This window comes from Pelecanus crispus, chromosome 9 (assembly GCF_030463565.1).
Source record: "Pelecanus crispus isolate bPelCri1 chromosome 9, bPelCri1.pri, whole genome shotgun sequence".
Lineage (NCBI taxonomy): Eukaryota > Metazoa > Chordata > Aves > Pelecaniformes > Pelecanidae > Pelecanus > Pelecanus crispus.
In genome coordinates, this window is record NC_134651.1 from 32,850,554 (window position 1) to 32,874,796 (window position 24,243).

Consider the following 24,243-nt stretch of genomic DNA (forward strand, 5'->3'; position numbering starts at 1 on the left):
AACCTTTAGTGTCATGAAATCATTATTTAGCTCTTGCCTCATTTACAGAACTAGTTTTAGTAAACCAAAAGTCTATCTCTAGATCCACCCAGGTGCAATTCAACATGAAGTAAATGCAGGTTCAATGGTTTATTTAAAATTTTTTTTCCCTCTAAATATGCAATTGTTGTCTTGCATCTACTCCGTATATTTCCATGATTTGGAAGTGAAAGCAGCCAAATTCAAATGTTACCACTTGAGTAAAGCTACTGGATACATCAGAAGATTAACAACACTCATCATACTCTGATGGGCTTGGAAGACAGACTCATTTAGACCCCCCTGAAGCACATGAGTCACACACTTATGTCAAAGTACTCCCTTGCCAGGACACACCTGAGCGTGTCTGATGTGCAGCACCAAGTCTTCCTCAGAGACTGAATCCTTCTGCAACAGAAGGTGCCATTGGCCCCAAAAGCCACAATGCCAGGGAGATCTCCCCTGGCATTATGTACATATTGAAAAAAAGTAAAATTAAAATAGCCATTCACACACATAGGCTCCATTGGCAACTTTGATCTTTACCTATGGTTCATAAACCCCTCACAGATGAGCTTTTAAATTTAAAAGTAAAATGTTTTGATTTTTTTTTTTTAAAAGAATAATTTCTACATTTCTGTCAGCCAACTAATTTCAATCATGGCATAATCTAAGAATAAAGCAAATCCTAGCCAAGAATGGCTACCACAGGACCCTCAAGAGTCAACCCTGCTGCCAGTCTGCAGCAAGGGGAGCAGCATATCCCAGCTCCTCACATCCCTACAACCCAGCTAGGAACTTGTGGTGAACTCCAGTTGATTTTCTTTATATTGTTTCTCTTTCAGCTTAGGAATGATCCAGTCCTCGTGATGGCTGCACTTCAAGAGAGCAGTGGGGTGGAGAGGCTTCTGGGCAGCATCCGGTGTTAATGGCAATGCTCCGTGATATCCACAACAACTGCCTTTTTCCAGCTGAAGAAGAAATAGCCCATCCCTGCCCCTGCCGCCACGGCTATGCAGAGGTATCCGTTGTATGTCATGAAGATAAGCATGAGGAAGTAACTGACCACAACTTGAATGATGTGCAGTACAGTCTGCAGGAGATGAGGGAGGCTCAGCATCTGCTGTCTGAGAACACAAAACCCAAAGAACAGTCATCATCCATGAGACACAGGCAGGAAAATGCACATCCCCAAAGAGGAAACTTAGCTCTTAGGCTGACAGGATGCCAAGGTGGGCATGAAATGGCACAAAGCAGGCTGAACATAGACTTCTGCATGCGTCTGTCACTTGTAATTGTGTTTTTCCCCATAGAGCTGACTGATAACAAACGTGTTGTACTTACTGGAAGACAAAACTTTTAGCTGAGAAACAGACTTCTACAAGCTTATTTTACGCGCACATTCAATAAGCAGAATGGCTTCTTTTCTGAGTAGAGGCTTTGACTACCTGTCAACAGAAGGATCCTACGTATTTTCTGTCAGGGATGCTGGCTATAACACCCAAATTCTGTTCCTGGGAACTCCTCAAATGTGTTTGTTACAGATCTGGAAATATCCAAGCTTATCTGACTCCTTCCTGCTTTCCTCCTTTTGTCCCCCATCCTAAAGGGTGGCCAAATGACTGAAGCACAGTGTCCTCCAGTGTCAAGCAGTATCCCAATCTGGAGTCAATATATTTTGCGGAGAATTATACTGGCTGCATAAAGTTTTTTCTGTCCCAGTTTTTGCCTTGTCAGCTGCTGAATAAATTTGTCTTAGAATGAAGTGAAATTCTTACCCAACGGTTTTGTGCGTCTCCATCAAGATAGTGCCATTGGGACCTGGCACGGGCATGGAGTTGTAGCGAATGCTGACTTGGGATTTACGGAGCAGACACTCTCGGGCAATCTTAAGGCCTTCATAAAACATGGCCAGGAAGAAGACAGCCACAAAAGCACCAGCCATTTCTGACAAAAGAGGAAACATTACTGTATCTGTGCAACAACAGATGTTTGCTTCAAAACATGTCAGAAGAGACACTGTGTGATTCAACAACCACGTCACACTGCACAGGCCATGGCTGGGCACTGTGTGCACACATGTACAGATGGTAAATGTGAATTTCATCCATACAATAACTGGAATTTCACCTATGAAGTGAAACCAGCAATCGCTTTTGCTAATAAGACCAGTCAAATTCTCGAACTATACAAACATCTCCCTTTTTCTTTCACCCCACGGATGCCATTTAAAACAGACTCAACGCAGTGTGCCTGCATATTTTTGGCATAAATAGCAAGGTAATTCCTGAAACATTAATCAATTGCAAAGTTTTTGTTTGGACTGGACAAGACAGTTTTACTAACCTCCAGGAGTATTGATTGTAAGTCCAGAAAACAGCAATGGCACATTCTCATAGCTGAAGTGGAAAGTCATTGCCTGCCCAAAACATAGACAACATCAAGATGAGTGCGAAAAGCTCATCCCGAGATGGAGCTCACAAGAAGATTTAGCCAAAGGTTTTTGTATTATGACAAGAACTTAGATCATTTCAGTTGGTCACCAGATAGACTCACAGAAACTCTTCAGTAAATCTAGTGTAACACACACAAATGAGACATGGCTAAAGATGCTCCAGGTTCCAATTCTAGTAGGCAGCTCTTTTAGGCAGTACCTGCTACAGAGAAGTGCCTTCTCCTTGCCTTTGGAGCTCCTTTTCTCCTCAGCACCAGAAGTAGTCAGGGATTGGGGATGTCTCTGTGGAGCTCATCCTTGCCTCCTCATGACTACTCATGGGCTGGGGTACATGGCACTTTCTTCTCCCCACCTTGAACTCATACGAGCTCATACGGATAAGGGCTTGTATAGCTGAATCCTCTGGTCCCATCCTGCACTGTGTCAGCATACTGTTGTCTCCCTGCAGAACCTCCTAATATCCTATGGGAAATAGAGGCCTGTTTAATACAGGTACAACAAGGAATATTATATATAAAGCAGGACCACAGCTTCCCCTGGGTGAAAATAAGGGCTCCTGAACCTGCATGCTGAATGCTGTGGAAGAGGAGACATCAAAGATCCCCCCGGCCAGCTGGAGTTCATATAATCTTCCCATCCAGGTAAATGGATGTTTTGACCACATGCTGCATACAGTGTTTTCACATGTGAAGTACTCACTAAGCTAGAGCAACTTCTCTTTGAACTCCCCTCATTGCTTAATTAAGGTTATTTGCTGAAGATCAGAATTATGATTAATTTCAGCATCCGTAAGAATCAGCAGACATTCATTACCCCAGAGCAGGAATTACTATAAAGCACCTTTTACAGAGTACTTCCATTTCTTTAATGAATTTAACATTTTTATGTTTAAAACAAAACCCACACAAACCAAAGAGTGTTACAGCCTAGTTCCATAAACCACAGCTGAAACACAGCCTGTTACTTGGTGCAAGTGAGGAATGAGAATATGCATATATTAGAATGTGTTCAGTCTATTATCTAGGATGCTGTACCTATTTACTTCCTTCCCTGACAGTTTTACATGCAATGTTCATTCAAAATCTTGCACAATTGATCACAGTTTTCAGTTGCAGGGTAAGGAAGGGTCCTGTAACTATCCATTGAAGATAAGAGCACTTGACACTTGCAAAGAAACAGCATGTATATGGAAAGTAACGGATCAGAGAATACCAATACTTAGTTGTTAGATTATATGAAGAGCTTCACAAGGACATCAGTGACAATGCTGGACTGCAAGTTCCACCAGCACTACTGGGCTTTGTACTGGCCATGTTCACAAAGGGGAAGGCTGTTCTAGTGCTCTCTTCTCCTGCTATGATACTGTTTGCAATATAAGTAGAAGCAGTGATTCTTGATTCCTTCTTCGGGGCACACAGCTTGCAGGTAAACTTTAACTCAAGGCTTGCAAAATACAGTCCTGAGTATATTCTCACTTGGAATGGCAATGCATGCTCTCTCCCCTCCTTTCAATGTTTAACCATAAAGAGTCATGTTTTAATAATCTGAAACTCACTCTGAAAGTATTTAGAAAAGGGAGAAAAAGCTGAAAAAGTCCCTAGAACTGGCTACACACAGAGCCTACGGTCATCTCCATGGAAACTCTGGCCAGGATCTCTGCAAAGCTTCAGTGATGCCAGTATGCACAAGTCTGTACTTGTTTAAATCAAAGTTAGCTAGAGCAGCAGGACTCAGGACCAACACAGCCTTAACGCCAACATGGCTAAGAGCCCTGGTAGCACACTGCTCCCCAAACTGAGTGCATACTTAAAGTTCAGGAGGAAAAGGGCACAGAGGTTGGTCACCTGCAGGTCAGCACAATCCATCATACTAGTGTGCAATCCTTTCAGTGCCAGTTAAGGCTTTTGCTAACCCTAACAGCCTGGAGAACTCCATCCATCTTCATTTCTTACAGGAAAATGCTTACTTTGCATTTCTGCCTTTAGCTGGCTAGAGAGCAGGCACCAGGCTGGCTGCTAGAAAGGTTTTTGCAAGAAAAGACCATTTGCCAAAGGATCTCCAGCTCTAAAATACATTTCATGTTGCATATCACCTCATGCCACTCCTTCATTCCAGAAGAGCCACAATGGGGTCTGTGTTTTAACTGGACCAATTCATGCCTTCCAAAGCTAAGTTTAATTTCCAATTCTCAAGAGCACAGTCTTTAAGATGACAAGTTACTCTGAACCACAGACAAGGAAAAGCTCTCTGGTTAATTATGACTTTTCCACTTACCATCATCATGTGAGATCCATGATGAATTCCTGGGGCTGCCATTGAGTGGTGATGTTCAGGAGGATGCGTGGTTGGCAACATGGAGCTGTTCATGTGGTGATCGTGAGACATCTTTATGACAGAGATATTCAAAAAGGCACGTAGAAAAGCGGGACCCTGAAAACCAACAAAAAAATATAATAAGCAGCACTTTTCTAAACAGAATATGGTTTCTTTACCGCTACTGCAAGAGAAAATACTCTAAGTCACTGAGAACTACTGCCTCTGGATAAACTTCTGAAGCATCCTCACAGTCCTGCACTCTGACTACAGAGAACACACAGCAAAGCAAGGAGGACAATTTAAAGGAGGTGTGTCCCTCTGAGCTTTACATCATCATATTGCTGCACCACCCTAAACATTCTAGCCAGACAGGCAGCCTAATCTGATTGAGGTAGCACACAGGGACAAGTGCTCAGCATAAAGGAACATTTCTTATCTGTAAGAGGAAAAAACACAAGGTCTCTTCTCAACAGCAGTCATGCAAGAGGCAAAAATATCTCAAGCCCCATTTTAAATTGCATATACTAAAGGATCAGATTACAATATTTCTCTTAATTGACAGTTACACATTTTGCTGGGAACATGTTTAACAAAGCAATTATGTTAGGTGGTTCCTTTGCTATTACCAGGCAAAGGTCTGCAATAGCCACAGGCAATCCAATTTCATTTCCATGAGCTTTACATTGTCACATCTCCCATCTAATCACATTACACACAATAAGAGAAACACTCAAAAGGCTGCCAGTCCAAATCCCTAATCTGGTTACTGCAAATCAGGTATGTCTGGACACACTATGTTAAAAATAAAAATACACCTCGTGTTTAGATGCAGACATGGCTTCTGCACTCTGCACCCCAGCACAACTTGGGATGGAACCAGGGACAATTTCTGGTGTGAAATGAAAAGTCACCAGGTGGAAACAGCAACAGGAGATAAAACAACCTGGGAATACCAGTCAGTCCTGAAACGACAGCATCTGTCAGCATGACAGCCAGGCAAAGGCAACCCTAGCATAGTCCAGGTGAGATACCACTAAAGATAAGTGAGTACCGACACTGCTGTACTAGACCCTGTCTGGAATACTGTGTACCCTTCTAGTCTAGTCCAGCACTCAAGTAAAACCAAGTGAAATAAAAAACAAAGCACAGACACTTTATGAAATTAAAGTATAAAAAAAGAAAAAAAAAAGAGAGGAGATGTACTTCCTTCCAGATAAATCATCAGGAGTGTTTACAATTGGGAAGAAAGAGCTTTTTAAACTAAAAGACAGTATGGTGTTTGAATAGATAGGTATGAATATATTTAGATTGGAAAGGGGAAATGAAACTCTAGAAGAGCTTTCTAAAGTGAAAGCAGCACTAGCAAACAAAACCCCAAATGGCAACCAGCTGATGATGGAGCTGGTTCAGTTTGTGACAGTGACCTTATGACACAGTGGTGCAGGAATCACCGGTGGCCCAGAACACGACTGCCAGTGCAGCCTTGCAGAGCATCAGTGACAGGGGGTGATCTCAAAAGGCTTTGGAGTTAAATTAAAAAGAGCAATGAGAGAAGTTAAAGATTTGGGGAAAATAAGGAAACTAAGCAGTGCTGGGGAAGAACTCAAGAGAAAGAATTAATACACTCTGCAAACACTGAAATTCAATAATGCAAGTAAGCACCTGTATGCACCCAAGTCAGCTGGTATAAGCTACACCAGCAATACACAGCTCAGGTATTTTCTGTATCTCTGTGCAGATGAAGTTTGTAGCCAATCTCTTATTGCATTAGGCATCTTCACAATAACTCCCCTGGAAAGTTAATTTGTAATATAATCTAATGGCACTGGCTAAAAGCAGAATGTATTCCCTGTCCATATGTCAGCTAATATTTTTTAGCTCACTCTGCCACCGACTTGTGCTTAAATATTAAGACCAGAAAAACAGCTCAGAAAAATGTTCAGGGGGAGGAAAAAAAGACAGAGACTAATGCAAGAAGCAGCTTACCTGACACAGAAAAGCATTACCAAAGGATTCCTGCAGAACAAATGGTGTGATTTTCATACAGCACAGCTTTGAAGATTATATAGTTCCAGAGATGCAAAGTTCAAGCGCTAGAACTGAAGTCCCAAAATACAAACACTTGGGAAAGGAATCCTCTGCCAAGACACACAAAGTTCAAATCGTCTTTTGCAGCAGGGAAGGAAGAAGAACAGCCAAAGTGCTTTACACCATGGGATCAAAGATAAGTGTGCTGCAAGAGGAAAGAAGTAACCTAAGAACCGCCCCTCTCCCCCAGCCAAAATCTCATCTCCTCCCTCTTCTTCTTTCAGTTGACTGGTACATTGCTTTTGCTTTGGATGCAACATTCTCGCTAGTGACTACTGTCCAATTTGATTATTTATTCATTTTAGGATTTCATGTTCCCACGAAACTCTGCAGGTTCCGACATGCTCCACAGAAGCCCTGGCTGTTTACCAGATAAAAAAACCTCCCTTCATGGTTGGGTTGTGTCCAACTTCTCACTAATTTACCATCACTGGTCTTCAGAAAGGGAGAAATAGCGGATGAGTTCTCTAGATATTTACAGTGTATTAACAAACAAGAAGGTCAAGTATCCACAAGTGGCTGCATGTGGATGGGCAGGGTCTTGGTACAGGGTACAAAGAGCATGCTTGATGCTCACCTGTGTAGCTCCTTCCTGCCCTGCTATACTAGTGCTCCAATGCCACATCCAACCCCCCACTGCAGTTACCCAACACTGAAAGACATTTTATGAGATCCTGAAAAGGATGGGATATTAAGTAGCATAAGAGGAAAGAACCTAGACTGAACCCCTTCAGCTGTCTTTTGTGTTACTAAAGGTAACCAACACAACCAACATGTGGATAAATGTCTGTGGATAAATCGCTTCCAGTGGAACACCCCAGTACAATCAGTCTCTGAGTTACAATTTAGGAGGTCTCTACCTGTGCCTTGGGGTAAAAAACAACACCTAGGGCAGCAGCAGCAACAGGTTAATGGCTGTGCAATATTTCAAGCTGCAAATCTCTGGTTTGCTTGCACAGACTCTTAAGAGACAAGCTGACTGACATGGAGCTGTGCATATCACGAAAAGAAGGGTGCTGTTTTTAACAAGTCTGACTCCATACCTGGAGGAAAAAATCCACACACAGAAGTTTCCATTATTGCAAATTCTTTAAATAGGTTTAGTCTTGTACAAACCTAGCACTTCAGCAGCAGGTATTTTTGTCTGAATGGGCGACTTGATCTCTCAACTGCTGCTTGCTCCACATGTTTGCACAGAGAGAGAGGCATTGGATTGGATTCCTGAGCACGCCCTGGAGAGGGGGTCTGAACAGACTGTGGCTGCAGCAGGCTCAGGTATTTCGAAGCATTTACACACCTGAAGGGCACAGACATCCTGGTGCACCTGCATCGATGCTGCATTGTTACCAGGGATGCACACACACAAGAAATTTCTTGTACTCTGCAGTAGCCTACCCATAAGAAAACAAACAGAGTGGGACAGGAGAGAGGAATGAGGAAATTGTCTCTAGGGCTTGTTTCTTCCCTTCTCAGTGCTGTCACCCCTGGTCAGAGGAGCCACAGTCTCCATTTCACGGCACCTCAAATTCTTAAGGAAAACAGCAAGACTCAGAGCTACTCACAGGGCTTCTCTTACTTTAAGCCATCATCTTGGAGCATGACTGACCTCAGCACACAGGTAGGCTCTGTTCAGATAGAGGTTTCTATCCCTCCGCTGCAATGCCACCTTGGCAGCTCAGCAAACCAAGCTGTTTCAGGGAGATGTGCAGCCAGAAGTAGGATCTGACAACAGTTAGCTCAAGTTCAGCATTAGGACTTACTTTCACCCTCCACCAACACTTAACCAGTGCTGCCTCATCTCACACATATAAGGAAGCTGTGTTCACAACTCCAAGGCACAGACTGGGAGGAAAGACAGGTATCATATACCAGTGCACAACAGAAACAACGGGTAAACAAGCTGGACCTGGTGAGACACCAAACACAAAGCAGTCTTCTCAAGCAGGTCTCAGCCGTAAGATGACTGCCATTATACATCACCACCACCACAGTTTCCCAATCTATTGCCTGTGCCCTGTTAATCCAGAATCCTGCCACTCCACAGTAAATCACAGAGTTTCTCCTGTGGCAAACAGCCTTCCAGACACCCAAGGGAGATAAACCTTTTAATGCAGAAACACAGAACATGCAGAAACAGGACAGACTATGGGAAGGATCTCCCAAGCTCCCAGACAGTACTTTACAAATCAGCTCGTTCTGAAACACGGCGTGTAAACAGAGCTTCCTTAAAATCACATTCAAAAGGAACAAAGCCCCTTTCCAAATCAGAAGTCTTAACAGGATTAACAATGGAGCCCTAAATCCATGTCCATTAGAGTAGCAAACTCTTCCGTTCAAAACAGTACCTCATCTTTCCCATGCCAGTTCTGAAAAAGCAAGAAATAAAACTAATTCCACTGGCTCTGCCCAAAACCCACCTCTTCAGTCCCCTTTACACTAGTTACTTGTTCAACAGAGATGGTGCTTGCTGCAGTGGCCCAATGCAGAGCAGCAGCAAGCACACCAGCCAAGCTGACGGGGCTGGCTCCTGCAAAGAAGCCTCCAGACTTCTGTCTCAACACAGCTGGAGTGATTCTCACCTAGGGTCTCTCCATCAACACTTTTGGTAGCAAGCAGGGTCAGGAGGTCCCTCTCTTCTCCTGAAGAAGTGAAAAAGACCCGGTAAAGTTTACTAAGAATTAAAATATAAGCTCCTGAGAGAAATCCAAGGGAAGAAGATTAAAAATAGCAAGTTGGAAAGGCAAAGATCTCTTGCTTACACATCACGTACGTCTCAGTCCTGCATGACACAAAGGAATGCTACACATAAAACACATAAGTAATGGAAAAGACAACCAAAAGTTACTAGTGCTCTACTTACAGCATTCCAGCTGGCAGACTATTTGAGCTCCACTGGCTCTGAGCTTGTGGTCTCAATCCCAATCCTTTTTTTTTTTTTTTTTTTTTTGTTTAAAATGCTGTAAATGGAGGTGGGAGGGGAAGCAGGGAGTCTGCAGACACTACAGCACTGTTCACTGGCTCTAACCGTGATCTCCACTGAATGGTCTGAGCTTGTCATCATGAGACTTAAGCACTGCTTCTAGTTTATTCAATTTCCTGGCAAACTTGACAACTTTAACTGCTTCCCTTCCAAATGGGTGGACTTGCTGTGACTCCTCCAGGATCCCAGCTTAGCTCCAGAGCTGCTTAAAGGCACAGCTGAGGGACAGACCAATTCTGCCTGTCCATATTGTAGGGGTATCCAGCAACGGCAGCCAGAGCCCTCCTGGGTCACGCTATATAGACACTTTAAAGATACAGGAACAAATAGATCATTCTTCAGTAATGTAATATAACGTTTTACAGATACACATTGTTGTTCTCCAGTGCCAAAATTCCCCTTGGAGCTCTCCCAAACAACTTCAGCAACCCAGGCTGGAACTCAGACACACAAGGAAGGACTGTGCTGTGCCCAGCACACCTCTTAATTGCACGCCTCTTTTTTTCCCTTGCGCAACTCCTGAAGAAGGAGTTCTTAGTGCTATATTAAGAATTTAAGGGATGTTTGCAAGGTCACAGCAGAACTGCATGGCTTGGCCTGCTACTGCGTCACCACCTTAGAGTCCAAACCAAAAGCCTTTACCAGAAGTTTAAGGCTTCCTAAAAGCTCAACACACTAGAAGAGGTTCAGATAAAGAGCAAGAAAGGGAAGGGAACAGCTCGGGAGAGGAGCTCCGATACATTTTGAGGGTTAGGTTGTCAGGCTGCATTAGTTTGTATTTCATGGGTTTTGTCCATGACCAGAGAAGCTTGCAAATTGATTCAAGCCAGATCAGCGGAGTCAAGCAGAAAAACACACTGTGTGACAGAGGGCACATTCTCCCTCTACACCTGTAAATGGAAGGGATACAGCTGAGCTATTTATACAGATGGGTTTCAAAAGCTTTTGAAGGGAGAACACAGGTACTCTGGAGGATGTCCACCTTGAGATGCCAGAGGGTAGAGTGCAGGGAGAGGAGAATGATGGGCAAAAAGAATGCTGAGCAGGGCTACAGACAACATCTTGTATTCAGCTTTGAACTGGGATGATGTCCGGGCAGACTGTGAGATGCAGAGATGGAAGCAGTCAGCAAGGACGTTAGAAGGGAGATGCAGCCAAGCTGGTAGCACATGGAGACCAGCTCTTTGGCAGCTATCATACACAATACAAGCAGAAGAATGGGCTTTTAAAAATAACCTACAGGACTGTTAGTTTTTCCCGAGAAAGCCACGCAGGAGAACTGATCCTCTGTCATCACCTCCGTCAAGGATCCCAGGCTGGAACCATTACAGCACAGTCATGGATGCTGAAGGTGATGGCAGAGAATACGGCATATCAAAAACGCTCCACTGTTCATGAGCCATGCCCATGACTTAACAGTATTTGCCCAGGCTGAGACAGATCCTTTCTTAAGGCGACCCCTTCTTAAGGTGACAAACCCTAGAGACAGGACAGGGAGAGAGAGTGGAGCAAAGCCTCATGCCACCCATGCAGGGAGGTTTGGGGGTGAAGGATTAAGCCAGAATTCAGTTCAGGTTCTCTGGCAGTACAGCCAGATCACATGGTTGGGGCCAATAATCACGCTCTGAGAGTACATGCCCCTTCCTTGGTGCCTGGGGGAACTCACGGTGGGTCTGCAGGTCTTTGCAAAGATCACAAGAGAGCCCTGCCAAGTGGAGTCATTTTGCTGTTTTCTCACACTTATCTGAGCTGCAAACCTCTATCCTTCAGGGCTCCTGGCTGCCACCATTTGCTGCTTTTATTCTTACCAGATCCTTGTGTTTCTTTCCCACATTCCACACTTATACCAATACATGTTCGTCCCTCTCATTATAGGGCTGCTCTGTCCCCAAGAGACAGGCTGCACCCTCCACATGTAACTATCACAATAGCGCTCATGGACATAGCAAAAAAAAAAAAAAAAAAAAGAAAAAAAAAAAAGGTGGTCCAATTTCAGACTACAGATTCTAGTTGAGATGCTGGCTCACACAGGCTTCCTGGAGTTGCACATTATTTGGCAGCTTGGCACAGTTATACACATTAATCAACTTTTAATTAAAATGAAGATTAAAAGAAGTTGATAAAGTATCAGCATGGTTCAACCCTTAAGGTCCTGTCCTTTGCTTTGAACTAAAGCAACACTCAGCTATACAACTAAGGCAAAGCTGGTCACGTTCACTTAGCACAATCCCCATTACTAGGAGAGGGGCCAGAGCTCTTCCTCTCAGCATGGCTACAATCACATCCGTTTGATGGAGTTTATTTTCATAGCAAACTTGTCTGGTCACCTTCTGTTAGAGAACCTGCTTGATCTGCTTCCCTAGAAGAGGATGGTCATTCCTAATCCTCCAGCTTCTGCAGACTCCTCAGGAAATCTCTACATCTTTGAACAAAAAGCCCCCAAAAACTAAGGACAGACTGTTCTTTACAGGACAATGCACTGAACTTCATGAAGCGGAGCATCATACCAGCCCATGTCATTACTAACAGGCCCAATGAAGTGAAAGGCAGCAGAAAACAATCCTGCAGAGCAGAAAACCTAAGATTGTAAGACTGATAACATCAGAGGAAAGGCTGAGAAATGTTGGCAAGAGGTGTGTACGTATGGAGAAAATAATGGCGAGTTAGGTGGGCTGAGCAACAGACTTTTCTCCAGACAAGCTTTTTGCTCAGCCATACTGAAACTACAGGAGATGGAAAAGCAATAAATGAAGGATACTCCCGAGAAGCATGGCAAAACTGAGGAGTCCTTGCCAATGTTTCCTGGCTTTAACCGAATTTCTGCTAGAGAAGTCTCACACTTACAGCCCAGGTTCAAGCACCTGGAATGCACACAAAGCTTTGCATCAAGATCCAAGAGTGATCCTCTGCTGTCTCACAAAGGGTCCCAAACTCCATCAAGCTACAACCTGGCAGTTAGACTAGATGATTATTGTAGGTCCCTTCCAAGTTAACTATCCCATTCTTTTCTATTCCATTCCACAACAGCTCCTCCACTTGTGCTGGCCACTTCTCAATCCTTGCCTCAGTAGAGCAGGTAAGATTACTTCCACAGTGACCACATCGACCTTTAGCAAGAGGTGACAGAAACAATGCCGTCACTCCTCGGTTTGGCTCTTTTTCTCACAAATTCTAGGTCACCAATGCAGGGGGGACTACATCAGCACAGGAATCAGTAGAAACTCCCCTCATCTACAAGAGAATCCTGGACACACTCCCACACAGACTAGTGAACATCAAGAGGGAACTACAACCTTAGAGACTGATCCATGCCTCCAACTGTTGGGCCAAATCTTGGGGTCACCACCTACACATGCTCTCCAGGCTGCCCCCACTCTTGGCAAGACGTGAGACAATAACACCATCTCTTCAGCACAGCAGCAGCAAGCTGCTTCTTACCATCCCCTATACAGTGCTAAAAGTGAAAACATTTTTGAAGGTGCGCAATAAGCTTTTGGGCTCAGAATAAAGCAGTGGGTACATCTGACTAGATCATTTTCATGCCGTTGCAAATACAACGCAGTCCTTGCCCTGACAAATGCAAAATGGTAGGAAGGGCATGATACTAGGAATGACACTGGAATTGGATCTGGCAGCTCCCATGAACACCACAGGGTACAGGTTTGCAAAATGCAGCCTGGTGCTTGTCTGTTTTGCAGACATTGCTGAGCGCACATCTGTCACAGAAGCATGGCTCAAGGGAGTTATTTTCGGGTGATGAACAGATGCTGAAAGCTGTCACGAGGCTGAGGATAGTTGGTGAACTGTGCGTGCATGGCTCTTATCCACGCAAAGGACAACCAGGCAGGACACAACAAACAAGTTTTGGAGAAACAGATGTCAGAAATGACATGAACGGAAGTATTCTACTACACCAGCAATAACCTGCTACCATTCTGATAAAACACAAGTACTTTCAACCCGAGTGAGCCCAAATTAACCTGAAATCCCCAGTGGGACACTTTCAAAGGATCTGAGCATATTCCACCCTTGGTCATCTTTAACAACCCCAGCCAGAGGGACTATTATAAGCTGAGCAAATCAAAAGCGCAGTTCAGGGAACAAAGCACAGCTCGCTTGGCCCAGAGCCGCCTGCCCACCCACTGACCAGAAGCAGAAGGCCAGGAACAGACATGTCAACCACAAGTTGTTTCTTTTTTCCTGCTAACAAACAGCAATAAAGAAAGGTAAGATGCTACATCAGCAGACAGTGAACTCGAAGAGTGACAAAGGTGGTACCAATTAAAAGGCAATTAGGATCTCTTCAGTAGTTCAAAGTTTACCTGTTCATCTCTGAGTGTCACAAAACTTTCCCCTTTTTCACATTACTGCTCCAGCTCCCATAGAACAGCACCCACCTCCAGCCAGCACTTCTCGCTGGGCACAGAAAACAAGGACCTGCAAGTGTCATATTCGGTGCCAAAGCCAGAGCAGATCAGTTCTGCAGCACTTCTGACTTCTGCACTCAGAAGGAGCGACTAGCCATGCTCAAGCCCATCACAAGCACAGTTTCTTCCATTTTGTACATGTGCAGTATTCCCCCCCTCCCTGTTTTCACTTCTCTATTTTTTCCACGACTAGCCTTTTGGATCCTGTATTTGCTCTGCACTGCTTATTGTTCTCCTTTCTGTCTAGCTGATGAGGCAGTCATCCCCTTTTTTTGACACCCAAAGAAGCACAGAAGTTTATGGAGAGCAGCAGAACTGAGGCACCTCAGAACATGCAAGACCTGAAGAATGAATGCCAGTCCCACAGCTCCCAAAGCAGAGAAGATGCCATACGATGCCATACGAAAGCTGACTCAACTACTCATCTGGAGAGAAAAGCATGGTATTAGAGATGCCAAAACTGACAGAGGATGTTACATCACAGTTTCTTTATAAAACATCCAGGCTAAAGGGCTCCTGCAAAAGCATGTCAGAGACCAAAATTTCTCATAGCCAACGCCAGCGTGAATTCAGAGCTAGTACTAACAAGTTTCCATCAAAGGCAATTCCCGGAAGGCATCTACAGTAAGAACCTCTTCAGCACTCCCTATGCATGTCAAAGACTTCTGAAGCAATTAACCCAGGACCGCAGCCTGGCAGGCCACTTTATCGTAGCTTCACCTCTCTTCCTCAGATCATCAAAGGTATGAAACAGTAACACAGTAATATGTACCCATGTCACAAAATACCCAGTATTCAGCATCCAGAGAGGAGAAACTTGAAGGCCTCCCCTTCCCCTCAGGGACCATGCTGTGTTTAAGCAGAGGTAAGGCAGAATGGCTTAAATCCCAGTGGCTCACAGGCCTTGCTGGGATGCCAGAATAGCTGAGTGCAGTCTGCTTACCCTGCACAATTTTTGGTCAGAAATCACCCAAGGACCCTCTCACTATAAAACCACTTGGCACTCACTTGTCAGCTGAAGGAAGCTGCCTAACCCTCTTTCTTAACAGTGGAGAGAAAGAGGACAGCAGCAGGGAAGAGAAGGCAGAAAAGAACTGCCATGTGACCTGTATTTTCCAGGATTATGTAACTTCCTGAATAAATAGATACTTCCTTATCCTCTGCCGTGGTTTCTGCAGAGACGTTACACAACCAAGCACTGGAACGGGTGACCAGGGAGATCTGATCCATGTGGCCAGAGAGCAGGAAACATCCTGCTGCCTCACCGCACACTAAGGAACAAGCGGGGCAGAGTCCTGAACCTTGCAATACTCTTCAAAAACTTTTTAATCTAAAAAAAATTAGTATTTGGAACTGTATCTTAGACAACTTCTGCTTCCTTAGAAAACCCAGGCCTAGTGAAGAATTTCTCTTCCTATTTTATACGCCCTAATCAAGAACAGCTTCTAGCATGCATTCTTCTACCTGCAACAGACTTTTTTTAAATGAAGGGAAAACTTAAATCTTCAAATGAAAAAAAAACCCCTGTTGTGCACAAGATTCACCATCATGCTCACTAATTCATCATCCAGATTCCTGCGGGTTCACGCCACCTGCAGCATCGGTATGTATGAAAAGGAGCCATCCTGTCTCCCACAAAAAGGGTGTCTCTGTCCAGAGGGTAAGGCGTTGTATTATTGTTTGTGACCATTCAGTGGCCACATGCAGAAGCATTCAATCTATGAGGAACGTTAGATATGTCAGGATGCGAGACAGGGTACTACTTGCAAGTTAATACCTGATAAACCATTGCTACACGGTTTGCTGAAGTGGGAAGGACACATACCAGGCTAAACAGTATAAACAGCTCTGACCAGATTTATTTAAAACGGTGCCTTCTAGCCTTAAGCCCTGTAAAACTGTAATCTCAGGAAACACAAAATGAAACCAGGAGTCAACAAGTGCATTCCCAAGTAAGCAAGCAAAAGTTTCCTCAGCTGCAAAAATGCAATGTGATTCAGTGTGCCCTAAAAGTGCATTACCTGGCCTTTAATACAGGTGCAAGATCACAGACGCTATCTAGCAACATCATAAATACCTTTGTCTCATGTAGATAAAACTAATGCTGATGGTAATAAAGTGGATGGCACTGGTTTATTACAGGCCTCATAAAAGGGAGCCTAAAGTCCATCAACGCAGACAATTCAGAAGACTCACAGAAGATTCCCAGGTCTTATCCTACTCGCCCTTGTTCTACATGTCACTGCAGGAGGACTTGCAGTTAAGATTTTCAGTCATAGAACCGTTGAGGTTTAGGATACCTCCTGAGGTCATCTAGTCCAACTCCCTGCTCAAGCAGGCTCAGCTGGAGCAGGTTGCCCAGTCAGCACCCTATTACTCTCTGAGCATGACAACTGCATACGTAGTTTGATAACCTGTACACGTCACGGACTTGTCAGTTCTTGCAGAGATGGTGAGGAGCTGCTCTGTGCTCTGGAGAGCAAGGCCATCATTTATGGACCCAGATACAGATCCTGTAGTTGAACTAAAAAGCTCCTGTCCTTGAACATCCTGTGAATCCTTTGGCAGAGAAATCTTCCCTCCACTGAACTCGGTGCCCGAGGCACTACAGTGCAGTGGTAACAAAGATAGTTTTAAGTTAACGGGTCAGCTGATAACAACCTAGCCATTTACTCAAACCTGCACATGCAGAAAATAACATTTTTCCCCTCTGGCTGTTTTTCAACACCATAACCAGACTTAGCCCAGAAAAGACAACATTTGTACAAATTCTGAACTGGCTTTCAGGTATGTTTTGAGAATCTGGACAAGAAGAAAACCACCCTTCAGAACTCCTTGTTAATTAAGCTTTGACCACTGCCTTTTTCATCTAGCTTTCAAACCCTCAGACTGCCACAGAGCTGTTTAATCCAAAGCAGAAATGAATCAGAGCTAAAAAAAGCTGAGTACTTACTATTCTAGAAACAGGGTTTCCACCTACTGCCTCCAGGAGAAGAGTCTTCTCCAAATAGGCAACAAGTCTGAGATGGACCAAAGTTTCTAAACTTTCAGATAATGCTGACAAGCAGAACGCATATCATTATCTATATCAAAGGCTAATCATTAACTACTGCTCGGATTTAGCTATGATCACTTTTACTCCGCTTTAAGCCTATTTATTGCCCAACCTGCAGCCTATTTCAAACCAGACCCATTATCTGCAATATAGTCAGTGGGAAATATTTATATTCAGCCTCTCCTAGCTGTACGAAACAGGGGTAAAGGCTGAAGTAGCAGGGATTTCTGCTACATTCTACTTGAGGTGAAACCATCCCTCACAAAATATTGACAATCCCTATTGTTACAGCCAAAGATTTCATATGACCCAAGATAAATATTTACTACTCAGACTATGCAGCCCACTGAAGGCATAAGCCAATCATGTTAGGACCAGACCAAGGACTGGGATGCTCACATAAAGCTGCACATAATAGCGAAAATAACTCCTGAGTCTTCCTCATGAGATCTTTGCAAAAATGCAAAGAGATTTTAGAACTCCCTGACCAGATTAAATGTGTTGCAGAGATGACTTTCAAACACATTACACAAAACACATTTCAAACATTAATTTCTCTGTCAGAGAAATGAGTGTTTTGCTTGCTTTTGGATATTGTAACAAAGCAAGCTTAGTTTCCTTTAGCATCTACCTCATAATGAAGAAACGTGACATTTTCAAAGCTACAGGCCAGTTTTTAGGAGCTTGGAGGAGCAGTAAAAAATAGTAAGGCAGATACATCATAAATTGTGCAGAAATTCTTCAACGATGTGTATAAGATAAATTCTGTCAAGGTAGCTGGCTCTCTGACCTCTCTGGCATCAGCAATTGCTATGGAAGAAAAAATGTGACAAAGAAGAAAAAGTGCAAGAAGTACAGCTGTACTGTGCTCTGCAATACAAGTGCCCTTATTGTAGGGGCAGTGGTTTCAAGCAAGATCAAAAGCAAGAGTTCCACAAAAAGGGATCAACTGACAAGCAGGGCACATGATCCGATCCTACTATCGTGGTTACTGGAGGGTTTTACTTAAGTAATTCAGCAAATTAAGAAAAGTCATGCTACTGCCAAAAGGTGTTTTAAACTAGTGTGTCTTAACAAAGAAGCAAACCAGTCAGAATAAAGCATATTAGGCTTTACTGTCCATATAGCAGGACATCTTATAGCCAAAGACACCATTCTCTGTTTACACCCTTTATGAAGAGAACAGCACAAAAATGGCTTTACAAGTATAGCCAAACCTGTAGCAGGAACACAAGGCAGCTGTAAAATTCCCAAGTATTTTTCTTTTAAATTGTTTAGGCTTCAATTTGACAGTACCCGTAACATTTTCCTCCAGCATCCTTCAGTCTCACCTGACATGACCTTAAACATTAACGTTCAGTATGTCCGTGTGAGATAATGTCTTATCCCAAGTAAATGAAAGGTGCCAAACCCAATGGTAACTTGATTTGTATAAAACTCTCCTGGCAGAGAACCCAGAAATCATGACTCAGTCTCTTGTCAAATCCATTAGACCTGGAACTCAGACAAACAAGGGAACCATAGAAGAGCAACTGAGAAAACCAGACCAATGCTGTGGGTTGCATTTCACTTCCACAGTATTCCAAGGCTGGGTGTGTTCCTCAGGAGCTTGAGCTTCAACTTCCCTTATCACTTTGATGTACAACAGTTGACTTACCATATCGGAAATGCATATGGTATTCCGCTGCCCTCCCACGGAGTGCTACACTGACAGCAGCCGCTGTGGTCACTTCCCGAGGGCTGGAGGAGAATGAACTGGGATCGCCTGCCTGCTGGGAGCATTGGCTTTGAGTCTGCTCCATGTTTGTTAGTGTTTTTCTTTCCCAAGTAAAGGATGCAAGCTTGAAAATGCAGTCAAGCTGTGACAATACGTCGTCAAGTCTCTTTAGTACAATGCCTTTCAGAGCAGGAAAAGTTAACTGAGGCAGTAACTGATTAATCGGATCCCTTGGCTCTCCGTGCAGCCTCCGTCCAGACACAATATGGAAGAACCCAGCCAGGAGCTGCAGGGAGCTGCTGAACTGCACAGCACACTGGGGCCAGGCACTCAGCCCGCACCGGGATGGCACAGAGCTGCTCCAATTTTCCCATACAGAGTACATTTACCATTTGAAAGAAATCAGACAAGAAGCAGGTGGTGTCACAGGGATGAGTATCTCCATCAGGAGGCTGAAGCCATATACCTTTCAAATAGCTGCTTTTCCAAGCTCACAAAGGAGCAGGCTAGCCGGTTGGCTAACAAGTGTAAGCCTGTAAGCTCAGTAAGTGCACAACATCTTGGAGACGGCCTGAAAGTACTTTTTAATCCTACAAATCCAAGTCCAATTAAATTATCTCTAATGTGAAAAAAAGCCTGAAAGTGTATTTACCATACACACTCTTTACCCCAGGAAGAGACGCATTAAGTGTTTAAAAAAGAAAAAAAGCCAAGACTGTCGGGATTTCTCTTGTCCAGGTTAGCCAAAAGATGAGCTAAATATATCACAAAGCTCATATTCCAAGATCATGTACCTTCATCAGAGGAATGAGATTTGAATCCTTGATAACTAATGAGCATGTGTGGGAAAAGGAGGCTTTATTAAAGTGAAGTAGCACTCACAAAGTCTCAGGAGAGAACTTGGTGCACTTGCTGTTTGTTTCATGGTAGAACAGCTGTATTCTTTTCCTAGTTTCCTCCCAGCTTCTTAGGCTTGATATCACGATGTGCTGAGCATGCAGTGAGAATAGAAGGTGCCCAATCACGTACAACATTTTGGCCTGTGATCTAGAGCTACCATGGTCTGCTATATTAATTTAGATAAACACTAGACTGAACAGATTATATGCATGTACAACTTTTTAAATGGATTATAAATGACATTCGCATCTGTGGTACGACTGTGGGATTTTCTACTACTATATACGTGCAAAGTGAAAGAGCAAAAAGAAAATTTTAAAATATTTTCCACAGAAGCAATCGTTCTAGCTAGCAATCACAGGTGCTTGAGTGCCACTGGAAATCAACAGGACCCTTGCAGATATGAACTGGTGAGACAGACAGAAGAAATGACATGTTGCGAAAGCTACGTTGAGAAGATGACTGTAGAAACAGAGAAGGAGGACAAAAAGGAATTATTTCATCACAGACTCCTGCTTCTAGATTGGCTTCTAAACCAGAAAAGTCTATTTCCAGGACCAACAAATGAAAGCTTTTAGAAAGTTAATTTGTAGTGCAGCAAAACAGGAGTTTAATTTATTTACAATAACTAGTCCCATTATTCTTGTATTAGCAGCTTCCAGCTTTCAGCTGAAAAAAAGGTTAATGAAAAAATCATGGGTCTCCAGTCCCCTGGGACTTGATTGGGAACATTTCCAGAAAATTAGATTGAAACAAAAGGCAATGGAGTAGATTAACTAAGATTGGATTTCCCAGTGAAAAGCAACATAAACTAGATTGAGTCTTTTTCATCCTTCCCTAAGAAAAAATTGCCAACCTGCCCAGTGATTTCCTGGCAGACTTCTGGAGAAGTTCGTGCTGGCAGTTTGCTTCAGCTCAACTTCACAAAATTCTGATGCAGATTATTGCTAACTTTCAGGGTGACCTTCAGTCAAGTGTGGAGAAGGCAGGTCTGCAGAGGCATGAAAGTCTTCTGTTGGGTAGAGGGGTCTTTATAGCAAACACAGAAACCAAAAAGGAAAGGAGAAAATATTGCATTTTAGTTCAAAGAACAAAAAATTCTGTCTTCTCTCTGACCTAATGTCTAACTGGAAAACAAGACAGCTGAAAGGAAGCTCCTTAGGGCCCTGACTCAAAACTCACCATGTGAATACAGTAGATCTTCTCATCTATTTGTACTAGAAGAGTGTTAAAGATTAGTATTCTTAATGCCTTCCCTTCTCAAGCATTAAGCTTCTGTTCAGTGATAGAGTGTCTCACTAATCCAAAACCTGAAGTTACACTGTAAAGGGGTGAGAGAAGAATCCTCCCAAACCTCTTTTCTAAAAAGAAAAAAAAGAGAAAACACAAACCTTCTTGTCCTTGCACCACTTCAAGTCAGAGTAAGTGGCAGGGACTATACCTTTTAAAGCAAACATGCAAAAGTAACTTGGAAAGCTTATTTAATTCTTCCTCTCTCCTGGCAGAAATTATTCTAATTCTCAGCCTGGTTAAAAAGCTGCTCTAGATTAGAAATCTGATATGAAATTAAAATAACCCTCTGTAACTTCCAACAAGCAGCAAAATCGCAGTAGAAAACAGCCATACAAAATTTCTCAGTTCCCAATACAAAGTTATGTGGGACCCTGCAACTCCTGCTAGTTGTATTCTTTTCAATCCTTTTTTTTTTTTTTTTTTTTTTTCTGGTGGGGGAGATTGAGTGGAAGAAGAAAAAAACTGCTTACTGAAAAAGTTTTTGTGTTTGTAGCGAAAAGCATCACTTTAATTTTGTATTGTGCAGCGGGCCAGTCACAGTCAGCTTCACCAACACATCCACAGTTACAAAGCCAACATGCATTTAAATAGCAATATTTACATATTGTTTCCAGTGCCCCCTTTTTAATGAAGGATGGGAAAAAAGTAATGCATAATTCAAAGCTTGATGAAAGCCTCAGGAAATATTACATCATAAATTATATGAATTGGGACCATTAAATTGAATGCTAACTTACCCTAGAAGATCACATATTGTTACTCATGAAAAATACTGCAAAAGCTTTATTTACCTCAGGCTCAAGCAGAGGCAAGTTAAGATCAAATGGATTAAAAGCAAATTTAATAAATACGTATGAAGAGAGTTTAATCCACCTTTGCACAAAATGCCACACTATTAAGCATTCTGAAGCTTGGAATTTGAGCACAAACAGGAAAAATTGGTCTATGACTATCAACTCATACGCAGCCACAAGCCCACTGCAAACTCAAATGCAGAAGAGGGCTATGAACAAAGCTTAAATAAAAAAAAGTGAGAAGTGGCTAAGACAGGGCTTAGATGTGTGATGCTTGCCGTAGTGCTGCAGTACATACCCCTACCAGCTACCTACCCACTTCACTGACATTAAGACTTGCCAGCCCCAGTATGGGAAAGCGTATCAGGTTCTCAGCTAAGAGGTTGTTCACAGGATGGGAATCCTTGATTGTACCAGAACTGTCATGTTTCTGCTTCCAACAGTCCAAGTTAAACTTTGTACTTAAAAAAAAAAAAAAAAAAAAAAGAGTTGGGTACAGACATTAAAATTACCTGTAACTAAAAAAACTCAAATCAAGTGCAACACTAGGACTTAGCCACATAGGTCTTCACTGTTTAAAAAAATATATTTTGAGTGCTAACGTGATAAAAATACAGAAGGAGGCAAAGCAATAAACTATCTCTTCATCTAAGGAACACAGGAACCACATCTCCTATTTGAAGTTCATGTCCACCTGCCATATCAAGATAGGAACAATCTGCTCCCATTAGGAATTTACATCAGACTATTGCATAACTATTGTGTGTGTGCGTTTTTGTGGGTTTTTTTTAAACAGAAACAAGGCTCTTGACCCTTTGCACATTCCATTCTAAAACAATCACACATTCTGCAATGAAAAAGCTACTTAATACTTCCCCACGCCTTTGCCCTTTAGAAGCGAAATCACTGATACCCCAGTCATGTTGTATTTTCATTGCAATAAAACCCCCAAATTACTGCAAACGCAGTGCTACAACAGACCTGGCAACTTTGTGCTCAAACAGCCTAAAAGCAACTATTATTACAAATTTCCAATCAGTGCCAGAAAATATCTAAGGCCAGGAAATTATTCAACCCTTATTGCTGTCCTGGCCTCCCCTGCCTTCAGTTTTGCTGCATTTCAACATCATCCGGTTCTTTAGTACTGAATTTAAAGACAAGGCAGTGGGTCTCACAAAGCACCTAGAGATACCAGCTTTTCAAGAGGGAAGAAAAAAAAAAAAACCCAAAAACAACCAACCACGAAAGAGGCATATTTCTCAAGCTACGAGGCAAAGGTGGAAAATTGCTTAACGACGGCCAGCTCAGATGTTTTTAAAACCAAGAAAACTATTGTGATGCTAAGAAGAAAGTGTATTACAGAGCAGCTGACGCCCCTCGGTAAGCTAGAAGTATGAGAACCAAATCCGGAGCACGACGGTGCCCGTGTGTCCCTAACCTTCCCGTACCGAGAGCGTACCACAGATCTGCAGGGTCGCTACCAAGCGGCACAAGCAGAGCAATGAAACCACCCTCTGGCAAAGCCAAACCACGCCCTGGAGACGGGCCGGTCACCGAGTCCCGGAGGGGTCACGGCTTCCCCTCGGGCCCGGGGCAGAACGGCGGCATGCGTTCCCAGCAAGGACAGCACACGGCGACGCAGGGCGCCCAGCTGTCACCTTGGGAACAAACACGCTCCTGCTCGCAAAGCCAGGCCGGCAGCTCCACCGGGAGCCTCCCCCTGCGCCCCGGGGAGCCGCTGCGGGGGCGCTTTCCGCGCGGCCGCCGGGCTCCCTCCGCACCTCAGCGAGGTCGGCCAGCTCGGCAGGCCGCCCCCCCCCGGCCCCGGAGAGGCCCCGGCGAGGCCGCGGCCCGCTGCTCCCCCAGGTCGTGGGCCGGCCCGGGGCTGCCCGTCCCCCTCAGGCGACCCCGCCGCTGACAGGCCGCCCCCCGCCGCCCCCCGCCCGGCCCGAGGCCCCCGCGCCCCGCCAAGGGCGCCCGGGGGGCGGCGGCCGCGGGCCCCCTCGGGCGGCGGCGGGGGACGCGGGGGTGGCGGGGCAGGAGGCCCCCCTGACCCCGGGACGTCACTCACCACGCGACCGCCACGAGCCCCGGCTCCTCTGCCCCGCCAACCCCGCCAACCGCGCGCTGCCAGCCCCGCCCCCTCCGTCGCGCCGCTAGGCCCCGCCCCCTCCGACGTGTCCGCTAGGCCCCGCCCCCG

The 24,243-nt window shown here is 44.1% G+C and overlaps 1 protein-coding gene across 1 annotated transcript; it reads right to left on the reverse strand.

The window, feature by feature from the left end:
- Nucleotides 1-684: 684 nt before the first annotated feature.
- SLC31A1 (solute carrier family 31 member 1) lies at nt 685-24,129 on the reverse strand. The gene is made up of 5 exons (XM_075716663.1): nt 24,115-24,129; nt 4,748-4,903; nt 2,365-2,437; nt 1,797-1,965; nt 685-1,145 (listed from the first exon to the last, which is right to left on the reverse strand). Exons 2-5 carry the CDS (start codon nt 4,856-4,858, stop codon nt 944-946), a joined length of 555 nt encoding a protein of 184 aa, XP_075572778.1. The 5' UTR covers nt 4,859-4,903; nt 24,115-24,129; the 3' UTR covers nt 685-943.
- Between the last annotated feature and the right edge of the window lie 114 nt (nt 24,130-24,243).

Excerpts from the sequence above, each read along its gene's own strand:
- SLC31A1 (XM_075716663.1), bottom strand. The coding sequence starts at position 4,858 with ATGTCTCACGATCACCACATGAACAGCTCCATGTTGCCAACCACGCAT. Across the intron at positions 2,438-4,747 it reads ATGGATCTCACATGATGATG|GCAATGACTTTCCACTTCAG; the intron begins GTAAGTGGAAAA and ends TGTTTTGGGCAG. Across the intron at positions 1,146-1,796 it reads GAGACGCACAAAACCGTTGG|ACAGCAGATGCTGAGCCTCC; the intron begins GTAAGAATTTCA and ends TTGTGTTCTCAG.